This window comes from Aotus nancymaae, unplaced genomic scaffold (genome assembly GCF_030222135.1).
Source record: "Aotus nancymaae isolate 86718 unplaced genomic scaffold, 86718_ANA_hifiasm-v0.15.2.pri h1tg000004l, whole genome shotgun sequence".
Lineage (NCBI taxonomy): Eukaryota > Metazoa > Chordata > Mammalia > Primates > Aotidae > Aotus > Aotus nancymaae.
The window spans coordinates 40,720,000-40,738,124 of record NW_026988415.1 but is presented as its reverse complement, the minus strand read 5'-3'; the positions used below and the strand labels follow the sequence as shown (position 1 = coordinate 40,738,124).

Sequence of the window (18,125 nt, the reverse complement as noted above, 5' to 3'; positions counted from 1 at the left end):
GCACCATCTTACCCTTGTTACTTCCATTTGATCTATGGATATTACCCCTAATACATTCATATTCTATATCTATTACTTACGGTATTGGCCTGGCTACAGCTGAGGTCTCAAAATTATCTTGAGATGTTTTCTCCTTCCAGTAAGCATTGAGCTTCTGGGCAAGGGCATTTATTGTTAACCTGAAAGAAAATGAAAGAAGTATGTCAAAGTTCAGCACTTGTTGAACAATTCTTTGATCTTTGAAAAGTTCCCATTTGACAGACGCCAATAATTTAGAGTATTTGGCATACTTTTGAACATCTACACTTTAAGAAACCAAGATGGGAATCCATTGCCTTTGGAAGCTACGTGTCAAAATAACAAAGTCATAATGCTGAACAGTCACTTTAGTTGTAAAGGTGAAATGGTCACAAGTGCTAAAAAGTAGAGTTCTACAAATTTTCAGGGCTTGCTGAATCAGGGAGTTGGTGGGTAACTTGACATTAGAGACAGAGAACCAAACTGCAGAGACAGGACAGAGTCAAATACTGATACGTTGATGGGGAGTTATTTGATTATCATATGACTATAGGTAGATAATTTAGAACAAGGTAAAAGTCAGAGGATCAAATACTGTACCCTATCTATTATAAATCAATCAAACATTAACTCTAGTATGTCTGTATAGTTCCTCTTCATCCAAATGCTGATCATAGCATTAAAGTCCCCATGAACAAGCACTCTTCAACATTCTACTACACAGCCATTACTGGAGGCTGTATCTGAGTTCCAGTTCTTGCTCTTTCTCTTTTATTTTTCTTCCCAAATGAACAACAGTAGACTCAGGGTCAGAAAAAAATGTAATTTGTAAAAATCAAATCCTAAATTTTACTTTTAAAAACTTCCAACTTTTGAATTACTAATTCCTATTTAATTCCGCAACCCAAGATTCCAACTTAATGTAGAGCTATACACAATTGGAAAACTGCACAATTAGAATTCAGAATTTTTAAAATATCTTTACCCCCTGGATCATTCCCCAAGGATTTTGCAGAGCTCTTCTCTTCTTAAGAGAAACTCTTCCTTATCTTCACCTTATTCATATTAAATTACATTCTCACTACACAGAAAAGATTAATCATATATGAGCTACCCTACAAACTCTTATTCCCCTTCAACCTACTCTATGTTTATATCCTTCCCTCAAGTCACGGTTGAAGAACTATTCCTCATTTCCTCTTAAAATTCTACTTAAAATCTACTTTAAAGAGAAATAAATTAGATGGGCTTATGGGAAGATGGCAGAATAAGAAGCATGTGGAAGCTGTCTCCTTACATATACACCAACTGCAGTAGCAGAAGCTGCCTGATTTAACCATTTTGAAACTCTGGAGTCTATGAAAAGTTTGCAACTTCCAGGGGAAGGCTTGGATGGTAAACTGCGGTTAATTTTGGTCAATTTCAGTTCTTACCTCAGTAATAGCCACCCATCCCCCACTCCCAGCCCTGTGGCAAGCAACCTTGCATGTGTTCCAAGAGCAACTTGTAGGAGCCAGTGTGGGCAAAAAGGACACTTTCCTCTAAATATTGCAAATCTATCCTCTTATCACTGCCTGCTCTTTCTGATCACAGAAGTGAAAACAAAAAGGCAACAGGCCATTATTGTTGAACCTCCCCCATTGTTTCAACCCTCTTCTCCAGCTGAAGTGACATCCAGAGGATTTAAAGTCCTGGTATCTTCTTTTCCTCTTCTATTTCTCTCTTTTCCCCCTTTTGTGAGCCAGACATAAAGACAAGGACATTCAAAAGCAATTGCACCTATGGAGAAAATTAGAAAGCCACTGTGAATGCCCAGAACAAATGCAAGCTGAGAAAAGAAATGAAAAGACCTTAAATTTACTTCTCAGGTTAATATTTCGCACAGAGAAAGCCTATAACAACAACAACAAAGGAAAGGAGAATTTTATTTCCAGAGTTATCACATTATTAGATTCAACTGTCCAGTTTGCAACAAAAAGTCACAAGGCATACAAAGAAATAAGACAGGGTGGTCTATTTCATTCAAAGGAAAAAAAAATAGAAACCACCCCTGAAAAAGAACTGATGATAGACCAACTTCACAAAGATTTTAGAACGGTCACAAAGATACTCAAAAACCTATAGGAAGATGAGCAGAAAGGCAAGAAAACAATGCATAAGCAAAATAGAAAATCAACAAAGAGATAACAAAGATAAAAATCCAAAAGAAAGTCTTGTGCTGAAAAATCTAAAAGGTGAAGTGAAAAATCCACTGTAGGAATTCAAAGTCAGATTTGATCAGACAGAAAAAAGAATCCGTAAACTTGAAGACAAAAAATGAAAATTATCAAGTATAAAGAGCAGAAAGAATAAAGATTGAAGAAAAGTGAACAAAAACTAAGGGACCCACAGGACACCATTAGTGGTCCAACATATATGCATTAACAGAGTCCGAGAAAGAGAAAAGAGAAAGGAACAGAAAGAATATTTGAATAAATAATTGCCAGAAACTTCCCAAATTTGATAAAAGACACAAATATAAACATCCAAGCTCAATTCCAAGTAGGATGAACTCAAAGAGACCCAGACATAGACACATTATAATCAAACTGTGAAGGCCAAAGACAAAGAGAGAATCTTAAAAGCAGCAAGAGAGAAACAATATATTACATTCAAGGAATCCTTGCAGTTTGTAACTCCATTTTTTGTTTTCTACATAATGTAAGAGAATACATTTACAAGAAAAAAACTGACCAGGCGTGAGCCACCACTTTTGGAGGCCGAGGCAGGTGGAACACCTGAGGTCAGGAGTTCAAGACTAGCCTGATCAACATGGTGAAACCCTGTCTCTACTAAAAATACAAAATTAGCTGGGCGTGGTGGAACATGCCTGTAATCCCAGCTACACGGGAAGCTGAGGCAGGAGAATCTCGCTTGAACCAGGAAGGGGAAGTTGTAGTGAGCCAAGATGGAGCCATTGCACTCTAGCCTGAGCAACAAGAGCAAAAGTCTCTCTCAAAAAAAAAAAGAAAAAAAATTATGATTCTGAAAGCTAATATTATTGTAACTTTGGTTTGTAACTTCACATTTTGTTTTCTATATAATTTAAAAGGCTAATGCATTACAAATTATTTATGATTTTGGACAACACAATGTACAAAGATGTAATTTTGTGATATCTACAACTGAAAGAAATGGTGATAGAACTTTTAAAGGAGCAGAACTTTTGTAAGGAATTGAAGTTAAGGTGGTATAAATCCAAATTAGAGTGTCATAACTTAAAGATGTTAAATATATTCCCATGAAAACCACAAAGAAAATAGCTATAGAATATACACAAAAGGAAATCAGAAAGGAATTTAAATGTTTCACTACAAAAAAAAAAAAAAATCACCCAAACACAAAAGACAGCAATGTATGAAATGAAGGGCAAAGAAAGCTACAAGGGACACAGAAAACAAACAGCAAAATGACAGAAGTAAGTCTCTCCTTAACAGTAATTACTTTAAATGTAAATAGATTAAATCCAGATTCACAAAGATATGATGTAATGAAAAAGAATGTAGCAGATGGTACCTGGAAGTGGGGCGCTGCTATCGGAAGTGGCTTTGGAATTGGCAATTGGCAGAGGCTGCAAAAATTTTGACAAGCTTGACAGAAAAAACCTAGATTACCTTAAACTAACATTAGCAGAAATACGGATGTTAAATAATTTCACTTGTGAGGGTTCAGAAAGAAGTGAAAAATATGGTAGAGAAAACACAAATTGCCTTAGAGAATACCCAAATCATTGTAAACAGGCTATTGGTAGAAATATGGATGTTAAAGGCATTGCTAGTCAAGGCTCAGAAGGAACTGATGAACTTGTTATTGGAAAACTTGAGAGAAGGTGATCCTTGTTATACAGTGGCAGAAAGCTTAGCAGAACTGTCCTACAGTTATGTGGAAAACAGAACTTGTTGATGATGAAATTGGAAATTTAGCTGAGGAGATCTTCAAGAAAAGTGTTAAAGGTGTGGCCTGGTGTCTTCTTGCTGCTTAAGTAAAATGCAAGAGGAAAGAGACAAACTGAAGAATAAACTGTTAAACAAAAAGAAACAGAACTCAATGATTTGGGAAATTCTCAGCCCATCCAGATTGCAAAAGATGCTAAAATTTAGAGATTCACTGTCAGGAAAGTATGCTCTAGAGAAAAAGCTGAGGCTGAGGCTGGACAATCTTTTGTTAATATCTCAGAAATATCAAAAGATCAGAGCATTCAGTCACACAAAATACTCTTTGAAAAGATAAAGCATGTGGCTCACAGATCTCCATAGCCATCTCAGCTGAAACCAAGAATAGATACAGGATTCCCTAGGAAAGACCTGCCAAGAGCCTCTTCTTGGATGACATGAATATCCATGAGACCCATAAGGTTCTTAAGAATGGCACACTAGCACAAAAACTAGCTTGAATTGAAAGAAATGGAGAAAAGCCTATTGGACCCTTAAAATTCTAGTCAGGAAACAGACTGATGAAACTACTCAGCTGCAAACACATGCTACCCTTCATTAAAAAGTAAAGACCGCTTTGAGGGTAGAGCCATAAGCCCAGAGGGCAAAGCCTCAAGACTAGAGGATGAAGGCCTTGAAACTTAATGGAATGTGCCTGGCTAGATTTTGAAAATGCCTAGGACTTGTGACTCCTTTTTTCCTTTTAGTTTCTCCCCCATTAGAACAAGAATACATATAATTAGTATCCTATGCTTGTTTCACCACTGTTAACAGCAAAATACAAAAGAGAAAATACATATCCACAGATGTAGAGGAATTTTACCCCAAGATGTACCATACTCAGAGTATCGTTCTTATGTGATTTAGATAATGAGATTTGAGACTTGTGAGCTGATGACATTTACATGAAATTTTTGACTCTGCATTGATGCTGTGATGGGTGGAGAATTTTGGAAACGTTGGGATGGGGTGAACATATTTTGCATATTAGATGTAAGTGGAATCTGAGGGGACAAAGGGCAGACTGTGATAGACATAATAATGTTTACACAGCAAGTGGGAATTAAGGATACTCATCAGTTGACCTAAGATAGGAAGAATATCCTCAATTACCCAATGCAATCACAAGGGACCTTAAATGTAGAAGAGTGTGGCAGCAGAGTTTAGAATCAGAGAAGAAGATGTGATGACAGAAGCAAAGTCATCAGAGTGATGCAATATGAGGACTCAACCTAGCATTGCTAGCTTTGAAGCTGAAGGAAAAGGGCCATGGGCAAGGAATGCTGGCAGCCTCCATAAGCTGGAAAGTGCAGGAAAATGGATTCTTTCCTAGAGCCTCCAGAAAGGAATGCAGCCCTGCCAACACCTTGATTATAGCCCGGTGAGATCTGTGTAGGACATCTAACCTATAGACTACTAAGACAGTAAATTAGTATTGTTTTCAGCCACTAAGTTATGTGGTAATTTGTTATGACAGCAATAGAGGACAATTTCTGTGGTTTATAGACAGAAGTTGAGTATCACTGTATTTCCCTCAAAAATGTAAAATATTTCATGGCTCTCCTATGAATTCATTATGTGTAGCTTAGCATGTAGTTTAGGAATGATGGTTCTAGTACAGGAATCAGCAAACTGGAGCCAAATCCAGCCCACTGCCTGTTTTTGTAAACAAAATTATATTAGATACAACCATGCTCATTCCTTTACTTAGTGTCTATGGCTGCTTTCATACTATAGCAAAATCAAGTAGTTGTGACCTTTTCTGGACCTTTTCAGAAAACGTTTGCCAACTGATGCTCTGGAATATGGCCCAACTCTACCCATTTAACTTGGTTTGCCTTCACTCTGGTTATAACCCATTATCTCCACTCCCCATATTCTTACCATTCTGAGTTCCTGTCACTACCTTAGCTCATGTTACAATTCCATCCTAGAATTCCTTTAGTCTCTTCCACGTCTTAATCATGTAAGGCACATCTCAAATCACACTTTCTATCCAAAACCTTCCCCATCTACTCTATCAGGGCATTTTCCCCGTAACATACCACTTAGGTTTTGATTGATCAAAGAGCCATTTTATTGCTCTCCAAATTACTTCATATATGTTACAATCTGTTGATACAAATGACTGTAAGCTCCTTAAAGATAGCAACCATGTCTTGAATTTCTCTGGAAAATTCCACAAAGCCCAGCCACTGTGTTATATACCAGTGGTATTCAATTAATATGTATTGACTACATTTCTTAAACCGAAATTCACTTTAAAATGTTCTAAGTTTGAGCCCTGATAGTTGCAGCTGAAATTACATCCATAACTGTTAAAAGTGATATTACAGATGATTTATTTGTAGACATCCCAGAAGTGTGATGGCTGGTATCTCTTATCATTTGCAGGTTTTGATATCTGTAATACTCACAGGATAAGTTGGCTACAGCAATCTTCTCTAGTCCCTCTCTTAAATTCCTATGTTTTTAATTTAAATACCTTTTCATTTTATGTAAAATAGATTGGATAAAAAAGGGCAATGGTACAAGAGTTGGCACAAGAGAACTGGCGCAAGAAGAATTGGCCTAAGAGTTATGCAAATTTGTTATCCTCAAAAGACTGTAAGCAGAATAGTATACTAGTTCTCTGTTTTTAGTAAAGTATGTAGCAGATGTTATGTTAAGTAAGTCAGAAATCCTATGTGTTCAACTGAATAAATCTACTGTCTATAGACTATCTCTCTCTGAATCTACTGCAATCACCTACCAGAACTCGACATCAAACACCAAAAATCAAATGTCTGTAAAATTTAAAACGTAGATTTAGGGGGTTGGTGGCAAAGATGATACAGAAAGATGTTAAATAATTTTTAATATCGAACATTTGAGTTTCACAAATCTTAATTATTTAGGTAGTCATCAGCAATTCACTATTCTTTTGACTCAAGTGAAACATAATAACTTGGCTTGGAGACTTTTGTCAAACTGATGTCTTTCCCAAGCTTTCACTCTTAAGAGTCAGTCAAGTCCTAGTCAAAGATTTCCATTATGGGCCAGATTTATATTGAAATGACAATTTTACTTAGACTGAGGACAGGTAGTTGTCATAACCACTGAGTAGCCCAAGTGACCATGAACCTTACCCTGAAATTAATTTGGAGTTGCCATTCTTATAGCTGTCTCTGTCAAACACTAAACCTAAAATTCTTGTGGTTCAAGACAAATTAAGGTAAAAGACTTGACTTTATTACAGTTTAGGCACAAAACAAAAGAGATTTGGGAAATTTCTTTTCTCCCACTCTAAGAAAAATATTTGCTACTGAGACTTCAAGGAAAATGACAGCAAATGTTCTCATGCCTTCTTTCTCCATACTCCCAGAATACCCCTTACCCTTTTGTGCCCTTGCAGATACTTCCCTCTGCTTAAAATGTCCTTCCTCTATTGTCCATCCAGAAAATTCTAACTTTTCCTTCATATTTAAGCTCAAATATAATCTGCTTGTGAAGCCTTCCTTGACTCCCTTAAGCACAAAGTTCTTCCCCCTTTGCACATATCACTTATTAAAGCAATTATTTTATAAGTATTTAAGTTTCTTATTTGCATATATACTTGTTCATAGGTGTCAAAGAGTCTTATTTTTCATCCTTAGTACCTGGCACATAAAAGCTGTCTCATAATACTTAATGAAATGAAGACCCATCTCCCTCTTGACATTTTTAAAATAAACTATTCTAACCTAGCTTTAAAAACTCCTTTGTCTTCTAAAAAGATCCCTACTGTTTCAGCCATAATGTCAGGTTCCTTTCTGATTCTTGCCTGTTTGCCTGCCCTATTAAATCTAGCTGCTTTAATGAAAGCACATGTCTTTCCTGCTGTTCTATCACGTTCCTCTAAATCTGTTCACTGTCTTCAAGAAAATTTTTTGGAACAAATTTCAAACTGCTTTTTTTCCCCAATGTATTCCATAATTTCAGATCCACTCATCTGTTTCCATTAAGATCAATTCCAAAGCTTTTCATTTCACCAGAAATCTTTTACCAAATTACTCCTATGCTCTTTGCATAATTTCTAAAGGTAAGGTTTATCTCAATGAGACTCTATATGCCATTCAGCAAACTTTAATTTTAAAATGAAATCATTTTATCTCTAATCTTGGAAAACAAATTTGAAGTAATTCTCAGTTAACTTATTTAGCTGGTTTTTAGAGATGGTTTTAGAGGCTTTGGAGAATAGAATCATATCTGAACAAACTAACGGAAGCACCTCAGGTTGGGAGTGACTCACCGGTACTCCTTGGTATACTCAAAGTCTTGTTTGTTGTAGGCAGGTTTTAGGAAATTGCACTCAATGACTCCAATTACTCCTACACCTTCTCCACGAGTTGGCTTAGAAGAAAATATTAATTTCAACACTTACATTACTGTTGGCTGCCTAGAGGCATTTCCTTTTGATTCCAAACAATAATAGAAAGATTACATAACGTTCATGGGCAAAAAAAGACCATCAAGATCTAGAGAAACACTTTGAATATATACCAACAGACTGCAAGCATTAAACTGAACTGGAAATTCGGACCAATTCTAGGGCAGAGATTTTCAAAATATGATCCATAGATCCCTAGCAGTCTTCTGGAATTAGTAGCCATCTCTACTTCACCACACTCCCTCCACTTGTATCTGCTTTATATTCCAGGACTGCCATAAGACTGCATTTGAATAAAGAATTACCGTGCTAAAAAACCAAGTTTATATACTACTGTTCTAAGGAACTGAAATAAATATTCATCTGAAAACAATTTTAAGGGTGCTATGTGATCCTATATTAAAATAAACAATTTTTCCACATACATAGGCCACCAAACAACTACTAAAGAGAGTCACACTTACAGCAATTATTAATTACAAGTTGACGCAAGGGTTTTTTAGATTTATATTGTTTTCTAATTATTTAATGGAAGGAACTGAGTCAAGGCATAATTAGATTGGCACACAAACGTGAGTTGTCTAAAGATGCTATAACAAGGAAAAACAAAATAGGCTGAAAATGAGCTATCCTGGGCTTTATATAACTGTCTTACTATGATGAAGCAGTTCATCATTCTTTGTGCTTTAGCAAACTTATCTGTAAAATAGGAATAAAAGGATACTTGTAGATGTTAAAGATTATGGTAAAATTTGTATAGAGTGGTTTAAAAAATATTTTCACATAATTCATCCCATTTAAATCTCTCAACCCTGTAAGCTGAGAGGTAGGCAAAGCAGGTATGCTTATTGTTCTTGTTTCCATTTTACAGGTCAGGAAATTGAGCCTCAGATAAACTAAACAATTTATCCAAGGTAAATGGAAAATTCAGGACCCAAATCCTGGTCTTCAACCACCATATTTTATGTGCCTTCCACTATGCCTTATTGTCTCCCCAAGAAAATGGAAAGAGTTACCTGAAACACAAATAAGCTGACACCATGGTAAACATGCTGGTAGTCTAATTCTGACTCTTATTATTAACAGCTACTTAGAAAATGCATTCAGTAAAGTTGTTGGGTTGATTAACATCTGAAGAATGAGAGGTAGAAAGAGTTTTTCAACACAAGACAGCTCAACGGTAACACAATTCCAGGATCAGAATTCAATAAGCATCATAAGATGGAGTAAAAGCCATTAATGAGCCTATCCCCTTTGCAAATTTTAAATTCTCTTCCTACTCTTTTCAGCCTCCTATGACACAAATATTAACCACTCACCTTCACCTGGCACCCCACCTTCTCAAAGGATTTTATGAGTCGGTTGTTATGATACATCATTATTCCAAACTGGTTACTATTCTTGCAAGAGAACCCAAAAGTGATTCTCACCTGCTTATTCTGAGAAGAACATTGTTAAGGAGACAAACATACCAGGGGCTTCACGACAAACTTTTGCACCACATTATAGCAAAAACCATCAAACACCAAGGGCCATAAATTGGTACAACCTTTCGAGAGGGCATTTAAAAACTCTGTTGCAATAGCTTTAAGAATATTCTTAATATTTGACCAAGTAATTCTCTTTTAAAGAATTTATCCCACAGAAACAGTCAGGGAGGCCCACAGGTTTAGGAATTACAGAGATTTTTCAACTTGTTATAAAAGCAGAAAAACACAAAGAATTTAAATGCTCAACAATAAAAAATGATTAAATAAATATTGATATAGCTACATGCAGCTCTTTTAAAATTATGTCCTTGAAATATCTGGGATTAGGAAATGCTCAGATTATAAAAACATCGCACATGCACACACGCACACACACACATATATACAAAGACTGTAAGAAAAGATACAAAAATACCATCAGTGATTTAAAAATTGACAATCACAAAAAAATTCTTAGCCTTTGCTAGTTGCTCGATTTTCTGCTAGTGCTCACAGGTTCTGATAAGAGCTGTAAATGCTCCAATACAAATCTGCACAATTACATCCAATAAGATAAATCCTTCTTACAATACCAAACACAATGAAAACAAAGCAACAAGAACAAAATCATTTTTAAAGAACAATGAATAGTCTTGTAGTGATATATTGCATGGGAAGAAGTTAACAAGCTTGGTTAGAAGATATTAAGACAACTAATTATTATAAGTAAAACATGAATAATGAGTTTTTAACAAGTCCTACTTAATTTATTATAAGTAAAACATTAATAATGATGAGTTTTTAACAAGTCCTACTTAATTTAAAAACCAAGGTAAGTAAGTGAGAAAGATTCATTTTAAAGAACAATGAATAGTCCTGTAGTGATATATTTCATGGGAAGAAGTTAACAAGCTTGGATAGATGAAATTAAGACAACTAATTATTATAAGTAGAACATGAATAATGATGAGTTTTTAACAAGTCCTACTTAATTTAAAAACCAAGGTAAGTGAGAAAGATAAAGGAGAGACAGAGAAACTGAGATTTTCATTAAAACAAATTCTAAGAAACCTTTATGTCCAAATGAGTTGAATGAAAATTTAATTTTGTTACTTATTCAAAAAATGATCTCCATGCCCCCTCTAACTGACAAGCTACTTGTGTCAAAACCCTGTAACAAATAGGTCATGTATGACACGAAGACATGACGCAAGTAGGTGCATAACACAGTAATGTTTGGCACAGAATATATAATGTTCTTGTTCTAGCAGTTCAAATAAAACCTCAAGTAAGATCTATTCTAATATAAAAACAAAAGAAGACAAAACTCCTGCAAGCAAACAAACCAAAATCCCATGCCATAAAATTAACTTTGTAAAGATAAAAACTGTCAAATTTTTCTTACTGTTGTGTACTTCTAAAATTCCAAATTATAGAGTGAGGGTTTACTGGGGTAGGAAACTCACCAAATTAGTGTAAGGAGAGAGAACAAAGATGAAAGAAATGGCCTTTGATAATTGAGAAGTAACTAAGTTAGTATCAATGATCTTGCTCCTCAGTGACCTTGGGGGAAATTAGATTAGGTCTTTCATTTTACTTATGCCTACAGTAAATCTGTTTAGTCCAAACTATAATATTGGAAGGTAACTTGATTTATGGCAAGGGAGGCTGAAAAGAGTTGAGGTAATATATGGAACACATGCATAGAAGTTTCCCTGATAGAAATCCATAAAAGAAAGAAGCTGGAGACAAGTATGTGTTATATCCTAAAATAGTAGTTGGAAAGCACTTCTTTAGGCTGGTTCTGTTAAACCTATAGCACTAACATTCTAGTCTACATATGGTGAGAGTATAACTAATTCATCTACAGAAGCAAACAATGCTAGTTCTGGCTTTATTAAATTGGATTTGTTTAGCACTTTAAGAAAACATTCCTAGCAGCCAAGATATGTGTTCCCAAAAAGGAGAAAAAAGAGAACAATGACTTTTCATTTTGGGTCAGAGAAAGACAAGGCATGCCAGATAATGCCTTTGACAAAGCAGATAGAGTGTGAACATGTTTCTTGGGCCAAGAGTGGTGCTTAGTTAGTAGAAAATAGATTAAAAGAACAATTTTTCATAACCTTGCAAGTTCTTAGCCTTTCAAAGAATTTTTTGCCCCAAAAGCCTTCAACAAAGTTGTACCTAATATCCATAGTTCATCTTAAGATTTTTTCTAGTCTCTGAAATCCATTCTCGATGCAATGTGGAGGAGAGGTAGAAGTGAAAACAAGTAATGGCTCCTCTGAGTGACTACTATTATGAGAAGAATGAGGAATTTATGTCAAACCTAAGAAGATTTATTTCACTCTAGAAAATCAACCTTTAATTTCCACCCTCCTAACTTCAATCAATGTAAGTCTGGACCTGTTACAACAAAAAATTGCAGTATATCTAAAAGATTAAAAAGTTCTAGTCAGTATTTTGCTTATTTCAGTCTATATATCAAAATCCGAGTAGAAACCAAATGATGTGTATTATTCCCTACAGCAGAGATACTCAAACCTGGCTGCTCATTAGAATCAGCTGAGGATTTTTAAATAAATAAATATTTCTTAAAAAAAAAAAGTTTCAGACTCTACTGAACCAGAATCTCCAAAGTCCTGACTCCATTTTCAACAGTTTCTAGGTGATTTCTGATAAAAGTAGTACACAGATTGGCATTTAAGAAAGATTTCCTCAGAGTACACTGTAATAGAATGTGTACTATGACAAATATTTTTGAATTGGAAAGGGAAAGTTTTTGTTTTTCTGTGTCAATCTGAAAACTTAATCTTGAAATTAAAAGGTCAACTTCAGGTAGTTGTGTAGTTGTAAGGATACTGTGAAGGCAGGTTTATATGTATCATATTCTACATTGGCCAGGCTCTTGGCAATCATCTGGGTAGTCACCTTCTTTTGACGCAGAAAAATTTTCATCCGTGGCTTCATGTATAGAATACCACAAAATGCCTATGGAACAGAATGGTGAAGGGAAAGTTATTACGTGATATTGCGAATTCTGCTGACATCCCCATAAAACACTGCTACCAACTGATATCTATGCTGGGCAAAGCGTTTCTACACCTTATTACACTATGTAAACTACCACACCAAAGTACTGCTGACTATATTATCTAAACTGTCTCAATGGAGACAATAAAAAGGAATACTAGCACAAGGCTGGAAGGTTGTCATCTCTGTATAACTAAAAGAAGATCTTGTTCTATAATATTTTCTGGTTATTGGAAATCTTACCTCTCATTGTCGAAAAACCATTCTGACTTACCCTTAAAGAATATTCTGTTTCTGGCAGCTCAGAGGTAACATCGCCAGTCACTTTTTCTTCTGTGTGAAAGTCTGATACCAGGATGTCATATTGATCTGTATCAAAGTCCAACTCAGACTTTCCATCTTTATTTCTGGGGAAAAGAGACAATTACCAATCTAACAAAAACTGGCTCCAAAGGACAAAAAAAATGCACTAGAAACCCAAGAGAAAAGAAACAATATGAGCCAAAATTCAGGTATCTGTTTCTTTCCCTGACTACCAGTACAAAGGAACTACAAACTACTTGGTAGAGGATCACACAATACTTAAGGGTATTCCCAATATAAACAAATCTACTCTTTCATAGAGGTGATGATGCCACATTCATAAGGAAACAAAAAGGATGTGGAATGTCTGTGATCTGATGAATCAAATGGATGCCAGCTATCCTCAAAGTGGGATCTTAAAATAGACAGAAGCTTTCTGGGTATTGTTAGTAAGTCACTCAACGTCATTTTCCCCAACTGAATGAATTAAAACCTAGTTCTACTAACTTCAGACTAATAAGAGACTAAGATCTCTCCAGATCTAATCCTGTTTCTTAAAAGGAAAAAAGACTGTGATAAAAACAGCATATATTTACTAGTCCTCTAGGATACCACTTATATAATTATCATTTAAACATAATGGTACTAATATTCCTTTCATAAAGACCTTCCTTCTTCCCATAATCTTTTGGGGCCACTTAGTTGTGATCCATTCCAAGACCCTGAGCTATATCACTAACCACTGCCAGGGAAAAAAGGTTAAGACTCATCTTTATTCCTGGAAAAAAACTCAAATGACAGGTTTTAGAGAAAACATTTATATCAAAACAATAGTTCCCAAAATTTGTTCGGTGGAACAATAGTCTCTCAAGATACTCCTAAGAAGAAATAAATACATAAAAGTTGTATGGCCAAATAAAATAGAGAAATAATTCTTAGCCTTCAGAGTCACCTCGAGCTCTAGTGATAACTCTGCTTCATACTTCAGGCTCTGTAAGCTCAGAGCTGCTGTGTTGAAAATGTAGCTCCTTTTACAGGGCTGCACCAGAGTCATTATGATCTGTTGTCTGTATCATGCCCATGTCAATGTGCAGTAACATATTATGGATTTCCCAGAATAATCCTGATTCTCACTACCCCACCTAACCCCAATGCATATGCCCTGAGAAGATTCTCTGTCCTCCTCATCCCTTACCTTCCCCATCTAAGGAAAAAAGGTCTGTAGAAACATTTTTTGAGAGACAGGGTCTTGCTCTATTGCCCAGGCTGGAGTGCAGTGGCATGATCATAGCTCACTGTGGCCTCCAACTTCTGGGCTCAAGCAATTCTCCCATCTCAGCCTCCCAAGGGCTGGGATTAGAGGTGTGAGCCACCACCCAACCTGAAGAAATACTTCGTAAAAATTGATTGGGAAATATTGCATACTATATTGCTCTTTTACTTATTTTCAATGCACATTAGTATATGAAAGAACTCTAGGACTCTGAGAAGTCCTACAGTAGAGCAACACGGTAAACATTTAGTCAATTTTCCCAAATTTATTTGACCATGTAATCCCTTATTTATACAGGTTGAGTATCCCTTAACTGAAATGCTTGGGACCAGAAGTGTTTTGGATCCTTTTGGATTTTGAAATATCTGCATTATACTTAGTGGTTGAGCATTCCAATCTAAAAATACAAAATCTGAAATGCTCTAATGATCATTTCCTTTGAGTTGTCATGTCTGCTCAAAATGTTTTAGATTTTGTAGAATTTCAGATTTCAGATTTTGGATTAGGGAAGGTCAACCTGTATAACACCTAGTACCATATACATAACTGGGAAATGATGTACAAAGAAAAAGTTATCTTTAAGATATGTAAATCACTGGAAGTACCTCAAAAATTCTTTGTAATACAAATTATATTACTTGAGGTTTTCTCAGTAGGACACAATTACCAATTTGAAAGTCACACTTTTTTTCTTTTTAATTGTTAAGTACAGTACTCTCTATATAAACCAGCATAGTTTTATTTGTTATACCCAGGTAAAAAATGAGAAAAAATACTTCACCTAAGGAGAAAGAAGAAGATGAATAAATATATCTGATAATTTTTTCTATTAAACATATCGGTCATACTTCTATTTTATATTAAAGGTTTTTAGGAGGTTTTTTTTTTAGTGTTTAGGTGTTAGTCCATTCTTAATTGTATTCCATTAGACATGCTAAGATTAAACAAATGAAATAGCATAGAGTATTTCTAGATTGTTTTATTAATTTTGAAGACATGATCTTAACCTAGTCTCATTATAGTTCATATTCATCTGCTTCGAAGATTTTTCTACTACTTTTTTTTTTTTTAGGAGACAGGGTCTCACCTTGTTTCCCAGGCTGTTCTCAAACTCCTGGCCTCAAGTGATCTTCCTGCCTTGGCCTCCCAAAGTACTGGAAATACAAGTGTGAGCCACCATGCCTGGCCAGATTTTTCTACTTCTAATCCACTGAAAGCACTAATACAGAAGTCCTTATTTTTTAAAGATCTTATTCTTTCTCATACTTCATTGTCATTGTCTATTAGGCAAAATAATTATCAATTACCAAACTTAAAACAGTGCCTATTGGCCAGGCATGGTGACTCACACCAGTAATCCTAGCACTTTGGGAGGCCGAGGTGAGTGGATCTCTTGAGGTCAGGAGTACAAGACCAGCCTGGTCAACATGGCAAAACCTCATCTCGAAAAAAAATATAAAACTTTGCCAGACATGGTGCACATCTATAATCCCAGCTACTCAAGAGGCTGAGGCATGAGAATCGCTTGAACCAAGACACGAGAATCACTTGAACCCTGGAAGTGAAGGTTACAGTGAGCCGAGTTTGTGCCACTGCACTCCAGCCTGAGCAAGAGAGACTCTGTCTCAAAAAAATGTCCATGAATATGAAATAGATATTTATAAAGGATTCTGAAGAACTCAGAATATGTTAAACTGTCTTAATTATCTGTGGCAATAGCTTCAGGATATGTGTATTTCCACCTTAAACATGCCACATTTTACCAACAAGAACCACTATCTCAAACAGAGCTCTGTTTTTCTAAGACAAAGTTACATACAAGTATGCAATAGGATAGAAATGTACACCAAAATTTATCTACTTTGCTTCTCTAAAAAGAGTTGTTAAAATGTGCTAGGCCAGGCGCAGTGGCTCACACCTGTAATCCCAATAATTTGGAAGGCTGAGGAGGGAATATCGCTTGAAGCCAGGTGTTTGAGACCCGCCTGGATAACATAATGAGACCCTGGTCTTTTTATAAAAATTAAACAAGTTAAAATTAAATAAAAATGTGTTTCATCATACTATCTTTGTTTATTAGAATCTATCATCCTTGGAATACTGTACCTGCGGATGTTCCAAATGAGAACACGAGTGCCTTTTTTGCCTGGGATGGCATCAAACTGGGCCAGCAGGTCATTTTCACTGTTGAAAATGGAATAGTTCAAGATGGCTTCTAGGCTGGGCAATGAATCCTCAGTAATCATCATTTTTTGTAAAAACAAATACAGTCAAAGAAAACTTAATATCTTAGGATGCTATTGAGAAGGAAATCTCCCTTTGGGTTGCATGTTTAGACAAAACTATAGACATAAAGCATGCATATTACTGCTATAGAAGGAGGAAAGGTGAAAAATGGAGAAAGGTTGCAGAGACAAGCTCCAAAATCAGTTGCCCCTGCAGAATATAGCTTCAAAGATATAATGTAAACAAAGTCTTAAATTTAAAAAAAAGATCAAACGCTGATTTTTTTAAACTTCTTTGGAAGCAATATGTTAAAACCTTATCGCTATACTGTTCCAGTCAAGACAACCAGGTGTCTAACAGAAGGAACAGCAGTGCAGATACAGGGAAATGAGCTATTCTGCTATTGTATGAGGTGATAAATAGTATGTTTCTAGGAGTATCAGTGCAAATGTAGCTATCCTTAGGAAAAAAAAAAGGAAGGTCCTGGGAACTCTACCATGGGGTGGTGGCAGAGCAGAGACATACTATATAGATCAAACTGCGTAACAATGACAATTTCAATATAGCAAAAACATTTCTAAGCTTCTGTCAATGGTCCACATATTTTTAAAATATTTAATAGAAAAAAATCCCAGTTAAATTTAAGATATTTGAATACCTCTTTAAAAACTTCAGATAGTTAGATTTGACCTGAAGAGGTTCCTATCAAAACACTCAAATTAGACTAATTTTTAACCATCATTCTCCATTTCCAGAAAGGATATTGTTTTGCTGGTTGAAAGGAACAATTGGTACAATAACTGCCTGGGCCTGGACACATTCCAGATAGGTCTGTGATAGAAGTCCAACAGTGAGAGTACCCCCGTTCTTGGTGAAGACAAGGGCGTCCTTTCCTAGCCGCATGGAGCCTGACTTGAAACCATTACCAAAGACCCCAATGGGACACTGGCTCTTCTTTATTACTTTATCTGTAAAGCCAAAGCTGCAATTACACAAGAAAAGAACACATCAGAAAAAAGAAATCAGAAAGGTAAAAAGCATCCTAAGACAGGTGACAGGCAGAATGTTTGGCCTACAAATCAAGAACACTTGTAAAAAGTCCCTCCTTTTTTATTCCTTTTGGTATTTACGGGCAAAATTATTAAGTAAAAAAACGCGGGAAATTTCTATGGGGTAATGGGGCTAATTTTCCTGTGTGGTTTGTGTGTACATACATCGCTCCATTACGTTAGAGTCACACTTTATAAATGTAAAAAAGGGCCCCTTTTCACCAGCTAACATAGCTGGAGAAGGCCTTGGGCAGCTGCCTTTCTTGTCTACATAAAACAGCTCTGATTGCTATAGAAGTAAAGTTAGGGTAAGGTGAAAAAGGTAGTTATCTAGAGAAGGTAACAAAAGTTCCAGAGAGTGTCATTGGTCAGAGG

At 35.8% G+C, this 18,125-nt stretch overlaps 1 protein-coding gene across 2 annotated transcripts in view; it reads right to left on the bottom strand.

Moving 5' to 3' along the window:
• MORC4 (MORC family CW-type zinc finger 4) overlaps nt 1–18,125 on the bottom strand; it is a 52,183-nt gene that overhangs the window by 21,572 nt on the left and 12,486 nt on the right. For both annotated transcript variants that reach the window (XM_012451677.2, XM_012451676.2), the window contains exons 3-9: nt 17,466–17,683; nt 16,582–16,729; nt 13,174–13,306; nt 12,729–12,857; nt 9,717–9,836; nt 8,260–8,360; nt 81–179 (exon numbers count right to left, since the gene is read on the bottom strand). In XM_012451677.2, the coding sequence (XP_012307100.1) occupies nt 81–179; nt 8,260–8,360; nt 9,717–9,836; nt 12,729–12,857; nt 13,174–13,306; nt 16,582–16,729; nt 17,466–17,683 (948 nt within the window). The remainder of the gene's footprint in view (nt 1–80; nt 180–8,259; nt 8,361–9,716; nt 9,837–12,728; nt 12,858–13,173; nt 13,307–16,581; nt 16,730–17,465; nt 17,684–18,125) is intronic.